The 19,110-nt window shown below is 49.5% G+C and overlaps 2 protein-coding genes across 25 annotated transcripts in view; one reads left to right on the plus strand and one right to left on the minus strand.

The window, feature by feature from the left end:
* Positions 1-1,358: 1,358 nt before the first annotated feature.
* TREH (trehalase) lies at positions 1,359-13,636 on the plus strand (the record flags this gene model as incomplete). Its single annotated transcript, XM_080930414.1, has 15 exons — positions 1,359-1,447; positions 8,821-8,921; positions 9,049-9,193; positions 9,273-9,360; positions 10,317-10,417; positions 10,549-10,641; positions 10,729-10,845; positions 10,937-11,059; positions 11,280-11,329; positions 11,453-11,647; positions 12,159-12,376; positions 12,521-12,632; positions 12,863-12,975; positions 13,214-13,267; positions 13,496-13,636. The coding sequence occupies 15 exons, from the start codon at positions 1,359-1,361 to the stop codon at positions 13,634-13,636; spliced, it is 1,740 nt and encodes a 579-aa protein (XP_080786540.1).
* Positions 13,637-13,864: 228 nt separating this feature from the next.
* Positions 13,865-19,110, minus strand: part of PHLDB1 (pleckstrin homology like domain family B member 1) — a 47,262-nt gene continuing 42,016 nt past the window's right edge. For all 24 annotated transcript variants that reach the window (XM_080930722.1, XM_080930720.1, XM_080930719.1 and 21 more), the window contains 2 exons: positions 16,122-16,207; positions 13,865-15,228 (listed from right to left, as the gene is read on the minus strand). In XM_080930722.1, the coding sequence (XP_080786848.1) occupies positions 15,088-15,228; positions 16,122-16,207 (227 nt within the window). In that variant the 3' untranslated portion in view covers positions 13,865-15,087. The remainder of the gene's footprint in view (positions 15,229-16,121; positions 16,208-19,110) is intronic.

Below are 19,110 nucleotides of genomic sequence, written 5' to 3' on the forward strand. Positions count from 1 at the left end.
GCAGCCTCCCAAAAGCTCTGTGGCTCTGTCCAACACAACCCTTCCCTCCCCACCCCTCCCCTGCTACCAATCAACCAATTAGAGGCATGAGCTTCTGAAAGCCTAATTAGATGCTTCAGGACACTACTTTCATTGGTTCCCTTTGGGGAACTAAATCCCTCTGTGTCTTGGCAAAATCTTTTCCTCTATTTATCATCTATCTATTTATCTATCTATCTATCTATCTATCATCTATCTATCTACCTATCTATCATCTATCTATCATGTATATCTATCTATCTATCTATCATCTATCTATCATCTATCTATCTATCTATCTACCTATCTATCATCTATCATGTATCTATCTATTTATCTATCTATCAATCAATCATCTATCATCTATCTATCTATCTATCATATCCATCTATCTATCATATCCATCTATCTATCTATCATATCTATCTATCTATCATATCTATCTATCTATCTATCTATCATATCCATCTATCTATCTACCTACCTATCTATCTATCTATCATATCTATCTATCTATCATATCTATCTATCTATCATATCTATCTATCTTTATGTGTATTGGTATTTGCCTGCATGTATATCTGTGTGAGGGAGTCAGATCCCCTAGAAATGGCATTACTGAGAGTTATGAGCTGTCATGTAGGTGTTCCACCAGGGTTCTGTGGAAGAACAGCCAATATTCTTAACCTCTGAGCCATTTCTCCAGCCCCTTGGTAAAACCTTTTCACTAACTGGTGCCAACGCATCCCTCCAGCCCGTCACACAACCTCCTCTGCACCAAGTCTCTGTGAATCTCATGTGAGGGAATGGCCTCCTGGCTGGATTCCTCATGACTCAGTACAGATACCATCTTATGGTGGGGCTTCCTGACCCCATTCCTTGAGAGGCTGTCTTCTGTCCTCACAGGGACTCCTTTAGATAACAGTAGACATCACATTGGAGAAGACTTGAGTCATTCTGTTTAAAATAAAAGAAATGGACCCTTCAGGTATTAGTGACTTGGGAGCCACACACAGACTTGGTGTCTAACTCATACTTGGGAGACCTCAGTTGTGGCTCCGGCCCTTGGGGCCCACCCATGTGACTCTGAGCAAATCCACTGAACATGTAACACCAGTTAGAATTGAAAAATGGAAAAAAAAAAAATGGCTGATGAGGTAGAGACAACTGTGGCTGGAGGGCAGAGGTGGTAAGCAGTCCACGAGAAGTTGAAACACACATCCCACCTCAGGTGGCCACACCTAGTGGCCTGGACTTTGGCTGACCTGAGGTAGGCAAGTAAAGCAGGCCATGCTCAGCAAGCCAGAGGTGCCGGGCTTGCTCATTCAGTTCCAGATACCATGCCCAGGATGACCTGGGAGCTGTGCCTGCTGCTTCTGCTGGGGCTGAGACTTAGTTCCCAGGAGGCCCTGCCACCACCCTGTGAGAGGTAGGGGTGTGGAGAAATTGGGTGTAGGGAGGAAGACAAGGGTGGAAGGCTGGGATGAGAGCTCACCCTCTGAGGGCCAGCCTCTCTGAGGATAAAGAAGGAAGAAGCCGGGGTAGGAGGCTTAAAACCAGACACCAAACTCACTCTGTAAGAACAAGCTGGAACTCTGAGGGAGCCCTATATATGACTCCAGAGCTGTTGACCAAAGCCCTCCCTCCATGCTGCTGGCCAGAGTTCACTGGTCAAGCTGCTCCTTAGACCAAGCAGGGCTGTTCTCTGCACTGTCCTAGCAAACTTTTCCTAGCCTGGTGTGAGGGGAGTGTAGGTCCTGTTAAGAGCTTATAGGGTTCAGCCTACCTGCTTCTCTGTCTGTGTCCCAGGGCAAGTGGGTCCTTTCTCCTGAACCTCAGCTTCTACCAGCAAGCACAAAGATGGGGTTGCCGCGCTGCCCCCTAGATATGGAGTTGTCAGTCTCCCCCACACAAACTCATGGAGCCCTCCCTCTACCCCCACATCACCAGCTCTTGCAAGAATGGTGTAAACAGGGCCTAGGATGGTAAAGAGCAAAGAGAAGGAAAACTTAGTAAGCAAGGAGTAAGCAGAAGGGGGAGTCTCAGAGGAGACAACAGGCCAGCGGAATGTGGAAGGAGCCATCTTTGAACAAAGGGGAGAGCAAGGCAAAGAGTCTACAGGGCAAAGGCTCTGAAGTGTCTTCCAAGGCTCACACAGTCCCATATGGCCTGGAAAGAAATAGAACCAGGCTCTAAGGAAAGGGGGACCGGGACTCTGGTGGCAGGACTGGGGTGGGGCTGAGATGTCGATTAGGAATGCATTTTGAAGACGGAGCTCTGAGTGTTCATTGATGATCAGTTGTGTGGAGTATGAAAGGAAGAATCTGGAATAATCACCAGGATTTGTTTGTTCAGCAGGAGGTAGGACTTCAGAGCAGCTCTTTGATCCAGTCTCTTGTGTCCTGTTGGGTTACTTGCAGAGAGTCTAGCATGAGCACCACAGCTTATCCCTGAGAACATGTCAGTGGTCTGCTTGGACAGTCACAGGTGTGCCTGTGGATGAAAGCCATTGAAGGTACAGATGTATAGGGTAGAGTCCAGAGAAGAAACTCAGCCTTCCTGCTGTCTTCTCCCGGAGGACATGCACACGAAGAACCAACAACCAGGAAGCACCCCTGAGTCTTCATGTTGAGTTTCTTGAGGTCCTTCACAGCAAACCTTGTAGGTTTCCAAAGATGAGACTGATATTTTGCGTCCTGTTGCCCCCATCATAAATGGCAGCCTAAGATAGCCAGCGTGCTCCAAGTCCCATGCAAACTCCAGGCAGCACATTCTGATGTCTTAGCCCTGTTCTCTCAGATGGCTCTGGGACTTGGTGACGAGGAGGTGGGAACATGGTCATCTGTACTGTGGCACTTTTCTGCTCTGTAATGAAGAATCTGAATGGTCTTCTTGAGTTCCTGACAAGTTGTCTCTCAGCCCGTGGAATTTTACAGGGGATAAGACTACCTTTGTTGTTTAGTATGGCCTTCATGGCTTATGAAGATAAGGTGACTTGTGGCATTGTCCTCCCCCCCCCCAGCTTCTAACGGGACTCAGGATTGGGATAGGCACTCCAGTAACAAAGAAAGTGTTTAGACTTAGATCTTTGAGTCACAAGATATCATTTGACCTTCAGAAAAAAGGAAGGTTCCTGAGCTTTGATTCCATCACATGGAATTCGGTTAACTGGGCTCTTTGTAATGAGACCCTGACCAAATCTTTAAAGTCCAGACACTGGTGAAGCTTTCTGGTTGGCGACACAGGAATAGGCTGGTAGGGTGAAGTATCAGGGTTCCCCAGTAAGAAACATCACAGTGACCAGGAGTCTCCCTACTTCTAGGAGAAGTGTATCTCTATTTGGCTCATCCTGATTTGCTCTCCATAAGAAAAATATAGTCAGTTGGGCATAGTGGCACATGCCTTTAATGCCTCACGGGGCAGAGGGAAACCGATCTCTGAGTTTGAGGTCAGCCTGGTCTACAGAGCAAATTCCAGGACAGGCATGGCTACACAGAAAAAACCTATTACGAAAAGCAAAAACAGGAAAAAAATATAGCCACAGGTGGTTTCCTGGATTCTGGGTTCTAGCAAATTATGGAATCTGAGGGGACAATGGGAACCCCATCTTTATACACAGTTGATCAGAATTGCAGGTGGAATAAGGGAATAAGAACCCCCCAAGCTTATGTTTGTCCTCTTCATAAAGGAAGGGCTGCTCCCTTAACCTGGGTGTGGAATCTGCATGTCTCCAGGTGGCTTGTCCCAGAATTAAATGCAGATAGTGTTAGTGTGTGTTTCAGGAGAGTGACACTAACTAACCCCTTAGGGAACTATTTAGAAAAAAGAAGGATAAAAGATCAGGTGATGAGGAAGTTTTCATTCCTGGGTGACCACTTTGGTACTGAAGAATACTTGTGTGAATGTTGGCACACACCTTTAATTCCAGCACTCAGGAGGCAGAGGCAGGAGGATCTCTGTCAGCTCCAGGACAGCTTGGTTTACAAAGAGAGTTCCAGGACAGCTAGAGCTACACAGAGAGACCCTGTTGCAAAAGCAACAACAACCCAAACAAACAAGAAACCAAACAAACAGAATAGTTCTGCTGTGGTAAGTAACAATGGAATTTTGAGATCACGGATCTAATTCCTAGGGAGCTGACTCCCTGATGTTCCAGGCAAGGGACCTCAATAAGGAACAAGCTGGAGAGATGGCTCAGTGTTTAAGAAAACAGGCCTCTTCTGGAGGATAGGAGTTCGGTCCCCAGCACCGACACCTGGCAGCTCACACCTGACTATAACTTCCGCTCCAAGTGATCCAACATCCTCTCTGAGTCCTTGGGCATCTGCTTTCAGATTTCTACACCCATATGCACTCTCTCTCTCTCTCTCTCTCAAAAAAATTTTTAAATAAATACAAGTGGGACATGGGGTGTTTGTGGAGACCCTCCCTAGCATGAGTGAAGTCCTGGGTTTGATCCTAGCTCTGCATAAGCAAAGCATGGTGGCTTTCTCTAATCTCAGCACTTTAGAGGTAGAGGCAGGAGAATTACAAACACAGTCAGCTATAGGTAGTCCTCAGCTTCATAGCAAGGTGGAGGCTACCTTGAGCTACATGAGACCCTGCCTCAAAACTAAACTACTAACGGAGGAGATGGCCCCTTGAGTCTCATTGTGGAGTTCAGGCTAATTCCTGCCTCTCCATCCTCCTCCCTCATCCGCTGGAGTATAGGATTATAGGCACACCCAGAGGGATTGTTTACCATCTGAGGAGCAGCAGCCTTTGAACACCTTCCCCCCATAATTGCTGATACTTTGAACTAGAGAGTTACAGGCTGGCGAGGTAATCAGTATCTATTAGATACTGGTTGAAATTTCCCCTAAAAGTAAAGGCTGTAAAATATTGTTGGCACATGAAAGACTAGGGCATCCTGGTCAATGTCGAAATAATGCTCTCAGAGAGAGGCCTGTGCCCTGTGGACACTCTCAAGGAACCCACAGTGTGTTTTATGAGTCTATTCCAAGGTGAACATGTAGCATGCTGTATTGGTTGAAGGAAATAGAAAATTGACTCCATAGGCTGAATTAAGACCCTGCCACTGAGTTTGGGTTCTATCAACTCTTGAGTGTGAGCTAATGACCTGGATTATAATAGTCAGGCAGAAAGATGATAGAAAAATAAATTCCCTTAAGGTTTTGAGGATATAGTTCAGTTGGTAGAATACATGCCTAGCAGACAGGAATTTGATCCCTAGCAGTGCCTAAATGGAGCAGCATGGTCCATTCCTATAATCCCAATCCCCGAATTCAGTGGGTTGGAGCAGGAGGGTTAGAAGTTCAAGGTCACCCTTGGCTCCTATCTAGTTCAGGGCTGCTCTGGGATAAGACCCTGGAAGATAGAGGAGGAGGATGGGAACAGGAGTTTGATCTGTGCAGCAGGGAATGGTGAGAGATAAAGACGTGAAGAGCTGCCTTGCACACCTTCACTCAAGTGTGCCAGCATTAGGGCAGCCCTACAGGACTGTCTCCCACATCTGGTAGTCTGGTCTCTAAGCCACTAGAGAAGCAGTTGTCTGAGAGCCTGGCCTGACTAGCCAGTTCTTCCTGTGGGGGAGGGGACATTATAGCTGTTGTTTTCTTATCACCTGACCTTGCTGTCTTCCCTGATGCCAAGGTCCCAGGAACAGGACTGCTGCTATCCGTACCAGAAGCCAGGGTGGTTCCCAAGCAAGGAAACGAAGCTGTGCCTATCAGTAAGAATTCCCATGTAGTTTGCAACCAGCTACTCCAAACTGTGAACAGCCCAGAGACCCTCAAATTTATAACAGGCATCCGAGTGAAGGTGGTTTTATTAAACTGCCCCTTAAACATGTGAAACCTAATTAGAACATCAGAACCGAATTGTATACATCACAGTTATTCTGGCTTAGACCCAGGTTGTTTTTAACTAATTAATTCTGGGGTTTTGTTTGTTCCTTTTGATAGTGTCTCTCTATGTAGCCCAGCTGTCCAGGAACTCACTATGAGGACCACACTGGCCTCAAACTCATAGAGATCATCCCAAGCACTAGGATTAAAAAGCATTTGCCAGAATTGGAGAGATGGCTCAGCGGTTAAGAGCAATGGCCGTTCTTCCAGAGGTCCTGAGTTCAATTCCCAGCAACCACGAGGTGGCTCATAACCATCTATAATGATATCTGGTGCCCTCTTCTGGCTTGCAGGAATACATGCGTGCAGAATGCTGTGTACATAATAAATAAATCTTTAAAAAGAAAAAGAAGACAACATTTGCCAGCATGCCTGGGCCATACTTGAATTTGTTTGTTTTATGTTTAGAAGGGTTTTGCCTGCATATAAGTATATCACATGCATGCATTGCCTATGGAGGTCAGAAGAGGGCATCAGATACTCTGAAATTGCAGTCAGAAATGATTGCAAGCCATCATGTGGGTGCTTGGAACAGAACCCAGGTCCTCTGTAAGAATAGCAAATGCTCTTAACTGATCAGCTGACTCTCCAGCCCAGATGATCAAGACTCCTATACCAGCGCCATCCTGTACATTTGGACATTTCCACTCATCATAGAACTTACATCAAAGACACAGTGCTGGTCAGTTGGTGTATAGCAGTATTTGAAGGCATCCATAAAGACTAGTGACAGATTTAAAGACATAATCGATCTTATTTAATAACCTCTATGAATGTGTTTTGCAATGACTTGATTGATCTCCTTGGTCTGTTATTCTGTCGTAGGCAAGCGTGGTAGAGCTACTGAGTTCAGAAACGACTACAGTTCTCCGATCTCCCAGGACAGGTGTCATTAAATGAGTTATTTATACTAGGTAGTTAAAACTTACCAGGGATGTCCGCACGCCCTGTATCCCAGTGATGTTCAGCTTCCTTACAGACAAGTCTGCGAAAATTACAAAGACATTTTCTGTGCCTTATCTTTTTACCGAATATGGTGTGCAGACATCGCTGCCTGGTAGGAAGGAGGGAGGGGCTTTGATGATTGATTTCCTGGGTTCTATGTTGGTTGGGAACAAAGTTGGTCACCGAATCTCAGTTTGAAAGCTTGGACCAAAGTGGGTCTCCAGAGTGCATCATTATATTACAGAACCCAGGCCTTCTTAAAAGAAAGACACAAGGGGTTCCCAGAAGAGTACCTAACCATTCTGCCTGGTGTCCCAAGTGGCGTGACTTCTGACCCTTGCAGCAAGAGAGGTCAGAGTGCATCAGTGCATATTGCAAGCCTGCAGGAAATACGATAGAAGAGTGGGCGAGTATCCCTTGAGCCCTGGCAGCTGGGGTGGAGGGTGTTGCCCATAACTACTTTGGCCTCAATATGCATTAAATAATCAGAAGGCCCTCCCTGTTGGGGCAGTCCCCAGGCTGGGTCCCGGCATTATCTGGCATTATTCATCGACTTGACCTGCCCTTCCTCTTCCCTTTTCCAACCTTTGCCCCCTCTGGGGAGAGATCTGCTTGCTCTAATTAATAAATCTTTACCGCTGAACGCTTCTCCTCATTAAAAGTAAGTTCCAGCTGAGTTCAGTGTGGCACATTTGTAAATCTCGGCACCCAGGAGGCTGAGCAAGGCAAGAGGATCTAGAGTTTGAGACCAGCCTGAGTTGCACACAGTAACAAACCATCGAAAACAAAACAAAACCAAACAAACACAAAAACAGGACAGAAGGGGCTGGAGAGATGACTCAGTGGTTAAGAGCACTGACTGCCCTTCCGGAGGTCCTGAGTTCAAGTCCCAGCAACCACATGGTGTCTGGCTCACAACCATCTGTAATGGGATTTGATGCCCTCTTCTGGTGTCTGAAGGTAGCTATAATGTACTCATATTAAAAAATTAAAAAAAAAATCTTAAAAAAAAAAAACAGGACAGAATAAAAAGGCAGAGGCAGGTAGGTTGTTGTGAGTTCAAGTCCAGCCTAGTTTACATAGTGAGATACACCCCCTCCAGTGGAATAAACAAGCAGCATAATGGGGAACTACAGAGGTGGCTCCTCAGTTAAGAACACTTCCAGAGAACTTGGGTTCAGTTCCCAATTTAATGTGATGTCACTTGGACCACTGGTGGCCTCTGGGACTGTATTCTTTCCCACAACCCCACCCCCTGTTTCTTTCTCTTTAAATTAAAAGGTGGGTATTTGATCTATATGTATATTTGTCCACTACTTGTATGCCTGGTACCCACAGAGGCACAGATAACTCTAAAACAGGAGTTACAGACAGTTGTGAGCAGCCTTGTGGGCACTGGGCATTGAGCTTAGGTCCTCTGGTTCTTAATTGCCTAGCTATTTCTCTAGCCTGTACATTATTCTTTTGAAGATGAGCCCAATGATCTTATTTGTTTGGTTCTTGAATTTGATGTGCCCTTAAGATACACTTGGCCTGAGATTATCTAGTGATTTTTTTTCCCCTTTTCTTTTCTGGGATAGGGTCTCACTATGTAGCTGTGGCTATCCTGGAACTCAGTACGTTCTAACTCACAGCGATCTGCCTGTCCCCGACTCTGGAGTGCTGACATTTTAAGGGCATGTTCTACCGCACCCAGCTTGGGAAGCTTTATTAAGGCATTTCCACAGGCCGGCTTAGAGGTGGTACATGGCTTTAATCCCAGAACTCTGGGGACAGAGAGAAGTGGATCTCAGTTAGAGGCTAGCCTGGTCTACATATTAAGTTCCAGTACAGCCAGGGCTACATGATAGAGATCTCCAATATCATCATCTTCATTGTCATCAACAACAACACCATCTGCCCCACACCCCAGCCCTCTCTTCTGACTACTACTACCCAACTGTCTCTACAGCCAGATCTACTGCCATGGAGAGCTACTGCACCAAGTTCAGATGGCCAAGCTCTACCAAGATGACAAGCAGTTTGTGGATATGTCCCTGGCCACATCTCCAGGTAAAACCACCTTGGCTTGTCCTGAATCTTCTCCCAGGCAGGTGAGGGAGTATAGGCTTCCCTGATCAGGGTAGGTTTCCTCATACCCACTGACCCTCAGTGACCCTTGGTGTCATCTGCTCTCCAGATGAAGTCCTGCAGAAGTTCCGTGAGCTGTCTGTGGCCCACAACCACAGCATCCCCAGGGAACAGCTTCAGAAATTTGTCCAAAGTTACTTCCGGCCAGTAGGGCAGGAGCTGCAGTCCTGGACCCCTGAGGACTGGAAGGACAGGTATGCTCTGGAGGGAAGGCAGGACAGGGCCCCTCACTTGGGGCTGCCCCCACGAACCCTGAGGGACCATCTTTTCTAGACCTCAGTTCCTGCAGAAGATCTCAGACGCCAAGCTACGTGTCTGGGCGGAGGAGCTACACAAGATCTGGAAAAAGCTGGGGAAGAAGGTAGCAGTGGCCCGGGTGACTGTTCCAGGGATGGGACAGAGCCCTGCCTGGTGGGACCCACAGTGCCTGGAAGCACAGATATTTCCTAAGAACACACCCATGAGCTCTAAATAGAAACCTAGACTGCTCTTCTGAATTCATCAGGAAAGACCTGCTTTGCTCACATCTGCCCATGTTAACCAAGCTTGTCCTGCTACCTGAGGGCTAGCCAGTGCTGCCTCCTACAGCCAAAAAGGGGCATGCCCCTGCCTCTCTCCCTTTCTGAGCTTCTGGGCCAGGCTCAGTCCCAAGGACAGTCACTTTGTATGGGGCTAGCCTGTGTTCAGCCCAATGTTGAGGGACTCTCTTTCCTGTCTGTCAGTCTTCCCTAAGGTTGCCCAGGACCAGCCTCTCCAGTGGGTACATGCCTCACACCAGTCCTTCTGCTTGCTCACAATGACTGAGGAAGGCTAAGCTCCCCACTAGCACATTTAGAAATGGCAGGAACAGGTTGAAGAAGGACTCAAGGGAGGGACTCCATGTCAGTCTCCACTGCTCCCAATCTTAGCTGCCCTTGGGGGAAAGGCCATGAGTTTCATCATCCTGGGGAGGGGGACCAGGAGAGGGTGCCCCACTTTGTGCGTTTGGTTTCAAGTGGCATGGAGGGTTGGGGGCGGTTGGAGGGATGAAGGGAGACCTCCAATATAGCATTAGCCTCCTCTGGGTCACGTCAATGGATATTGCCAGTGGTCGCCTGCCTGATGCCATGCTGAGTGGTTGTGGCGTCAGCACATCACCAAGTCTAGCAGGGGCTGGGCATGTGGAGAGTGAGGTTTCTAAGACCATGCAGCCAAACAAAAGGAACAAGAGACGTAGCTTCCCCAGCTAGGGCTTCCAGGCCCTCCGCTCGAACCCTTTGCAACCTCCACCCTCATGGCTGATGCTAGGCTCCTCTGGGCCCTCTTCCCTGATTCCAGATGAAAGCGGAAGTCCTCAGTCACCCTGAGAGGTCATCCCTGATCTATTCAAAGCATCCCTTCATTGTGCCCGGAGGGCGCTTTGTCGAATTCTACTACTGGTGAGTGCCCAAGTCCAAAAGGCTAAAGGCTCATAGAGGTTGGCAGAGTGTGGAGAACCCAGGCCAAACACCCTCCAACGTGGGAGTGCCGGGCAGACAGTGCAAGCTGGTGAGTTCTGGCTCCTTCTCAGGGACTCGTACTGGGTGATGGAAGGTCTGCTTCTCTCTGAGATGGCCTCAACGGTGAAGGGTATGCTGCAGAACTTTCTGGATCTGGTGCAGACGTAAGAAGGAATCTTGGGCAGGGAGCTGGACTTGCCTTAGCCTTGCCGTCGGGCCAGGGGGTATCCAAGCAGACTCCATCTTGGCAGCTATGGACATATCCCCAATGGTGGACGTGTGTATTACCTGCAACGAAGCCACCCCCCACTTCTGACTCTCATGATGGATCGATATGTGGCTCACACCAATGATGTCGCCTTCCTTCGGTGGGTACCCTGCCAGGGCTGGAGGTCTCCCAGGGCCAAGAGCAATGGTTTCATTCATACCTGGGCTGAGGTGTTGCTTTCTCCAACCCAGGGAGAATATTGAAACTCTAGCTTTGGAACTGGACTTCTGGACAGCGAACAGGACTGTCTCCGTGAGCTCAAGAGGACAAAACTATATCTTGAATCGTTACTATGTCCCTTATGGGGGACCCAGGTGAGAAACTGACCTGCTGTCTGCTCACTCTAACGTGAGCATCTCTACAGCCCTGAGCTGGAGGCGTGACTTAGCTTATCAGACGTGGACCCTGTGAGCCTTAGGCTCCCTTGTGCTGAGTCAGGGTGGCAGGGTAGCTGAGTCAAGATGACCTAGCTTTCTGGTTGGCAGAGGAGCTTAGCACCTTCCCATGTTGGGCTGTTGTCCTTCTCCTTGCCAGGCCAGAGTCCTACAGAAAAGATGCAGAATTGGCAGAAACTGTGCCAAAAGGTAAGGAGGAGGAAGGACTGATGGGGGTGGGGATACTGAGCCTCTGTGAGTGTCCTGCTTTGATCTGTGGCTGCTTGGTCCTGTCGTCACTTGTGGCCTGGAGTTACTGTTCTGTCTACACAGGGGACCAAGAGACTCTGTGGGCTGAGCTCAAGGCTGGAGCTGAGTCTGGCTGGGACTTCTCTTCACGCTGGCTTGTTGGAGGCCCAGACCCCAATTTGCTTAGCAGCATCCGAACCAGCAAAATGATACCTGCTGACCTGAACGCATTCCTATGCCAAGCAGAGGAGTTGATGACTAACTTCTACAAGAGACTAGGTGAGCACCCTGTGAAAGAAGACAGGCCAGTGCGGGCTCCTGCATCAGTCTTGGCCATGGAACTGGAAGTCAGTCTCCTCAGACAGTTTAAGCCTTCACCCCTATGGAGATATCAAGGGGGGGATATATGACAGGACCCCACACCTAACACTCACATTTTGGTCCTTTTTTGTTCTGGGAGGACATCTAGGGCCTGTCAGGGGCACCTTGGTACATACACTAGATCTCTCTCCATTCCCCAAAGCTCTCCTTATCCCCCTCAGAGCAAGAGTCCTCAGAATGATGAAGCCGGGAGACAAAACAGCAAGTCCCAGGGAGGAGGGCAGGGCTATTAATTCAAGGAGCCATGAATTCTAGTGGGCACTTGAGAATCATGATCCTTGGTCCTTAGGATCCTTAGCCTGTATGGGCACCACATATAGAATAGGGCAACGTAAAGATATCTAAAGTCAGGGACCCAAGGAGAGCGCCCAGCACCCTGCCTGGTGAAACTAAAGGCAGTACCACACAGGGAATGACACCGAGGCCACAAAGTACAGGAACCTGCGGGCCCAGCGCTTGGCAGCCATGGAGGCCATCTTGTGGGACGAGCAGAAAGGTGCCTGGTTTGACTACGACATGGAGAAAGGGAAGAAGAACCTGGAGTTTTATCCCTCCAACCTCACCCCACTCTGGGCTGGCTGCTTCTCAGATCCTAGTGTTGCTGACAGGGCTCTGAAGTACTTGGAGGTGAGGGGACAGTGGCATCCTGGGGGCAGGACCCTCCTGGAAGTCTCACAGGAGTCAGGAGGGGCAGATCTGCCGTCCCTGAAGGCCCAGCGGCCTTGGCTTCAGCCACCATCCACAGTCACACCAATGTCTGGAATCTTCTAGGACAGCAAGATCTTGACCTATCAGTATGGAATCCCAACCTCTCTCCGTAACACAGGGCAGCAGTGGGACTTCCCCAATGCCTGGGCCCCACTGCAGGACCTGGTCATTAGAGGTATGAGAGGGATCAGCTGACACACCCATTCCACTGGTCTGGGAGGCCCACCCTCCTCTTCTTCTTGCCAACCCCAGGCCCTGGATGAAGAATATGGGGTCCACAGGTCCAGAAAGGAGATCTGAGGGCGTAGATATTCTTTCTGCCTTGGGGAGAGTAAGACCAAAGCTTCTTTTCTGCCCAGGATGGAGTCTCTGAATACCTAGGCTTTATCTGGGGGTGGGGTCTAGGTTTGGCCAAGTCAGCTACCCCCCGGACCCAGGAGGTGGCTTTCCAGCTGGCCCAGAATTGGATCAAAACCAACTTCAAAGTCTACTCCCAAAAGTCAGCCATGTATGAGAAGGTGAGCTGGCTGGGGCATGTCTGTCATTGGGTTCTCATGGTTGAAGTGGAGATTGTCAGGCTTTGCCAGGCCTAAGACAGAACAAGGCACTACGGTGCGACCCCTGGTGGCCATTCTTGGGCACTGCAGGAGTCTGAGCAGCAATTTGGTATCTTTTCAAGTGACTGCTGTTACTAGATAGCTAGGGTGGTCTGGCTTAGGGGCAGTAACCACCTATAACTCATGTGTTTGTCCTCAGTATGACATCAGCAATGGCGGACATCCAGGTGGAGGAGGGGAGTATGAAGTTCAGGTGAGCAAGCTAGGGTGAGCTGATCCAGTTACAGGCAACTCCTGGCATCTGCTGTCTCAGAACATACTGCCTCTTAGGTCTGAGATGCCCAGTAAGTGGGCCTATGGGGGAGATTCTGAATGGTAATCATTGGTGTCCCTGGGGCCAGAAACCCTGGGAAGAGGGGATCCCCCAAACAGGGCTTGAGGGCCTCAGTAATCTGGTACTACTGTCCTGGCCTTTCTCCAGGAAGGATTTGGCTGGACAAACGGACTGGCACTCATGCTTCTGGACCACTATGGTGACCAGCTGACTTCTGGAACCCAGTTACCTTCCCTGGGACCCCACTGCCTAGTGGCTGCCCTTCTTCTCAGTCTTCTGCTTCAGTGACAAGGACAAGAATGGACTCAATGCCTGCACAAAAATCCAGTCTTCTGGTCCCAGCTTCTGGTTCATTAAACCCCTGCTCACCCTGCCCTAACACCCTCATCCCCTTCCCCCCTGCTCACAGGGTACTGAGCCAAGAAATGACCAAGAGGTCAATTTTCACTAGGGCAGAGACTGAATCCTGATACCTAAAGCATCCCATTGGTTCCCACACACACATACAATCACATACATAGTCAAAATGCTTTTATTGTTCTGTTGAAATGCTTACAAATACTGCAAAACACCCAGCCGGGCCCAGCAACCACGGGCCCAGTGCTGGGAAGGGCAGGGAAGGTGGCTTAGTGTTAAGGCGCAAGGCTGAGGCCAGCCAGCTGGAGACTTCATCTTTCCCATCACCTTTGGGAAACTGAAGGTTACCACAGCTCAGGGCCTCTGCTTCTGCCCGCCCCACCTCCAACTCAGGTTTCTTTCCAGGCACTCTGAGCTACCCTCGTTCCTTATTGGGAACTAGTCCGGTCAGAATGGGAGGGTTGACCTCTTAGCTTCCTCTCCCCTCAGTGATGCTGTTCCTCTGGTCTTGGATCCCCGAACATCATCCCTTCTGGCTCTAAGCAAGGCACAGTAAAAGGGAGAGGGGTGGGCTGGGGGCTGGAGACACACAGCAGCTGGGAGGAATTCCATCTCCTCCCACCATGTGACATGCCCCCAGGCCTGGATTGGAGAGATGGTGGCACGTACCCTCATGTAGCCCACAGCTGAAGCAGTGGGCAGAGCCACAGAGTGGCCATGGCAATTAGTGTGTAACCATGGTGAGGAAGCAGTCACCATGGAGACAAGGATGAAGGGCTTGTAACATAATGATGGGGCTGGACCTCAAGAATGACACTTGAGGCCTCTGGTCCTTGAGCTAAGTAGTGAAAAGTGGGAGGGGGAGAGGGAGGCAGACAGGGGACAGGAAGTGCAGGTCTGAGCAGCTCCCCAGCTCTGTATGTGGCTCTGCTCAGGACTCCCCAGGTCCCCGCAAGAGGGGATGAGATGAGAAAGGGAATCTTTGGCAGATTCTGGTACCATAATTTGTCCTTTACAAAGAGAAAACAAGCTGGGGTAAGTGGGTGCCGGGACAGAGCCGAGAGCACAGCTCAGCTACACCTCTTCAGCCTGCTGGACCCAGGAGAGAACTCTGCACCTCTGGACTCCCAGGAGGCAACAAAGCCTCTCCCTCTTCCTTTCCTCTCTGCCGGCTCTTTAGGGACTGGAGCTGGATTCCTAAGCACCAAACTCCTCATAGGACAATTTGTCTTCTTGCACAAAAGCCCTGGGGTACTCGACTACATCCTGATGCTTTGTGGCCCGTGCCCAATATGCCACTGTCTCCAGGGACAAGCAGAGCAGCAAGTGGCAGGGCATGGAGTCCTGGGGCTGACCTGGGGAACCCAGGAGGTGTCTGGCAGTTAGTTCATGAATTGAGTGTAACCCTCAGCTCCTGTGACAATGACATCCATCCAGATGCGCATGGCCTCTGCCGATGGAGCCACCATGTAGTACAGCCGGTCATGGGTCTTCACACAGAAGGTGAGGGCCGGGTTCGGACTCTAGAAGACAAGACAGGATATGCTAAGATTGGACTCCATGCCTAGAACGCTTTGTCATCTGCCTAGTCTGACTTTCTCCTAAAAGTCTCCAGGAAGTCCGAATTTAAGGCTGAGTCCCAAACAGGCCAAACCCCGGTCCCCAAGGGTCCACAGGTTTGCATTCTAACACCTGGCCGTACTAGGCTCTCTAACTCTCACAACTCCAGCAGAGGCATACCTCAGTTCCAAAGTTAATACAAGAGAATCTGTCACAAGGGTTGTCCCAATGAGAACCAGATTCTCCTCTAAGCCAAGAAGGGGCAGGAGAAGGCTTTAAGTAGGATGGTGGCCCAGATGCCAGAGTGGCAGAGGTCTGGGTTAGGTGAGGTCTGAGGGCAAGAGAGGGCAACTTGCATAAGGCTAGCTGGCTAAGCCTCCAGAGGTCTCCTTTTACCAATTCTCCCTCTCCAATCTAGTGCCTACCCTCCCCACCCCTTCCCCTCTAGCTTCTCTCTGTATGGTCTGTGCCCTCGGGGCTACACCAGCTGTCCTGGCCAGAGAGGAAGGTAACAAGTGGGCTTCCATCCACAGAAGCTCCTTGCTCCCTCCTCTCTCTACTCTCTAGCCTGGAACAAGTTAGAGGGGCAGAGGGAGTCAGAGGTCAGGGGTCAAAGGGCACAGGGACTGTTAATATGAGTAGTTCTGGTTATTGGCATGTGGAGTTGGGGGTACCTCAGTCACCATGGTGAAGTGGAAAAACCTCTTCTGGGAGGGGGAGAGGAAGAGGAAGAGACAAGTGGTAAAGAGAGAGAGCATGAAGCAGAGCTGCAGCCTGGGCGGAGGACAGAACAATACCACCCTTCCCCCGCCTGGTGGCTATTCCTGCAGCCACACTCTGGTCCTCTCTGCCTCACCTTGGCTGCGCTGCGCAGGTGGTCATAGTACACTTCCTCGATGGCCTGGAAGTAGATGACGCCTTTCAGCTTCGTCTCATGTTTGTCTGCAAAGGAAGGAGGGCTGGGCTGAGTGGGGGACACAGCAGGGCGTCCTGAGCCTGAGCTCGCTTCATCTGGGGAATGGCCAACAGTCTTGGCCTCTAGGACTCCAAAACGAAGTCTAAAGGGGAACCCCAAAGGTAGGGATGATGTGAATCAGAGCCCAGTTCAGATGCGACCTAACGGAAGGCAAAACTGCTAGGATGCAAGCCTTGTGAGGCTCATATGGAAAACCTGACCGCATCGATTAAAAGTAAGCACCTGGTCCAGCTGAGGCAGGGTGGTTTTGAGACATAAATGACACAGTACATATCTCTAAAACAACACTGTAACATAAATGCAAATAATAGATTAGAAAGACTTTGATCTCAGCACTCAGGCGGCAGAGGCAGGTGAGATTGAGGTTAGCCTGGTCTAACTAGTAAGGTCCAGGCCGGACAGGGCTACATAACTGCGTCAATCAACAAGCTAACAACAAAAGTCATTTATCCGACTTATATAAAATAAACAGATTTACAGCAGCCGCCACAGCTTTGTGTAAGCACCCCTGACTATCCCTCAGGTGGAGATGAATTAAAGCCTGATGCCTGAAGGGATATTACGTAGTTGCTCTTACGTAAGATGATACAGAATCTGTATGTATGTGCTACATATGCAGATGTGTGAGCGTGTGCACACTCATGTATGCACACTCACCCAAGGAGGGCATCGTTCCCTCTCATATTCCCTTGAGACAGGGTCTCTCATTGAACCCAGAGCTGGGTTAGCTGCCAGTAAACCAGCACTCTCCTGTCGCAGCACTGGGGTAACAGGTGTGCCTAAAGTACTACAACTTGCTTTCAGAACCTCATGCCTGAACAGCAAGTGCTCTTACCCACTAAGCCATCCCTCCAGCCCCAAGAAACTGCTGACCGGTACAGGTGCAGGGATGAATCTATAAAATGCACCAAGTGCCTGTATACACTCATATATGTCCTGAAAATGGAAAGACCCCTAAGACAGCTTAAGAGGCAACCAGGAGACTGTATTAGCTGCCACTGGGGAGAAGAACGTTGTTCATCTAAATGTGTGCACACCTCTGGTCCCAGCGGTTAAGACCAGTTCTGACTACATAGTGAACTTTAGGCCAATGTGGGCTACAGAGACAGTGTTTCACTTAAAAACAGAAAATGAAATAACTTGTATTACCTGTGCTTGGTGGAGATGTATTTCCCAAAGTAAACTTTTTCATGTTTTGATTTTGAACCATATAGATATGTATCTCATGTTATTAAAGGAGAGAAGGAAGGCAGGAGGTGCATCTCAAGTTGGCAGCATGCTTGCCTAGCACACACGGAGCCCTGGGCTCCTAACATCACACAACCCCTGGCACAGTGGGGGCTGAGACGGCTCAGTGGTGAAGAGGACCCACATCAGACAGCTCACGAACTATCTGTAACTCCAGCTCCATGGGAACTGGTGTCTCTGGCCTCTTAGGTACCTGTACATGCGTGTGCTCCTGCGTGCATGCGCGCGCACACACACACACACACACACACACACACACACACAAAACACATATCTACGTATGCACCCGCATATGTATGTATCCCTTTAAATTATGCTGTAATTAAAAACAAAATACAAACATGACATTTTACACCTGTAATCCCAGAATTTGGAAAGCAGAGGCAGGAAGAACAAAAGTTCAAGAGTTATTACCATAGCAAATTCAAAGCCAACCTGAGCTATGTGAGTCTGCCTCAAAAAGGAAAACCTAAAACAAAACACAAACCAAAACCAAACAAAACCCAGAAGGAGGCAGCTACAGAGCTGGGAATGCAAACAGTTTCCCCAGCAGAGCACAAAGCTGTAGGTTTGATACCCACCCCCGGGAGGTGGGGCTCAGGAGGATGGAAGTACACTGAGCCCTACTGGGTTCCTCAGGCCCTTCTATTCCCTTCACGTGAACAGCTTGGAGCACTCACACAGCATACAACATTCATGGAGCACACACACACAGCATGTAACATTCAGTGTCAGGGTGGAGGGGAAGGGGGTGGAAGAGGAACATCCCAGCAGAGGTGACCACTGTGGGTGTACAGGAAGGGAAACAGGCAATACAATGATTACATGGTGCAACTGCCACCCTTAGCCACCAGCCTGAGTCCTCCAGGAGACAATGATGTCAACCACTGAATTCAGAAGTGACAGTTATTAGCAAGCTCTTCCCATAGGTCCTACTTCATACTCCAGGTTATTTCAGGCCCAATTCCCTGCTCCTGCCTCCTAGAGGTCCTGCCCCAGCCTCCAGCCCTGCCACTCACTTGGCCCAGAGTTGAGGGATGAGCCTTAAAAGCTTGAGCACACAACCTTCTCTGATGGTTCCTCTTTGGGGAACCAGCTGCTGGCATCTTCACACACACACTACCAACATATCCCCATCCTTGGCTTACAACCTCCTCCACACTGAGTTAGGTGGAGTCTCTTGAGCTTCTCACTATCCCTTTAGCAGCCCCGCTGTGCATATGCATGGCAAACTCCTCACCAACCTTCAAAACCCTCTGCAGACCACTACAACAGACATCCCGAGTTCAGCACAGAACTCTAAATACTGGCTCTGAGCCTCTGTGTTCTCCCCCAACAACAGCTATGTGCCAGGTGCTCGATTGTGGAAAAAGACTGAGTCCTAGGAACTGACACCCAGAAAGGAATCATACACCCTCATGCTAGCAAGCTACAACGTGGAGAAACAGCACAGGCACACAGCCTAGTCACTTGCCAGCGTGGCTTGGAGCTCAGGAGTACTCTGCCACATCCGAGGGAGGGAAGAGGTGTGAAAGGCGAGAGCCCATTCAGAGCATCCAGCAGAGTCTGGCACAGAACTCAGCATCTGTCACTACCGAGGGCTGATGTCACCCAGCAAGAC

The sequence above is a fragment of the Micromys minutus genome (assembly GCF_963924665.1).
Source record: "Micromys minutus genome assembly, chromosome: 16".
Taxonomy (NCBI): domain Eukaryota; kingdom Metazoa; phylum Chordata; class Mammalia; order Rodentia; family Muridae; genus Micromys; species Micromys minutus.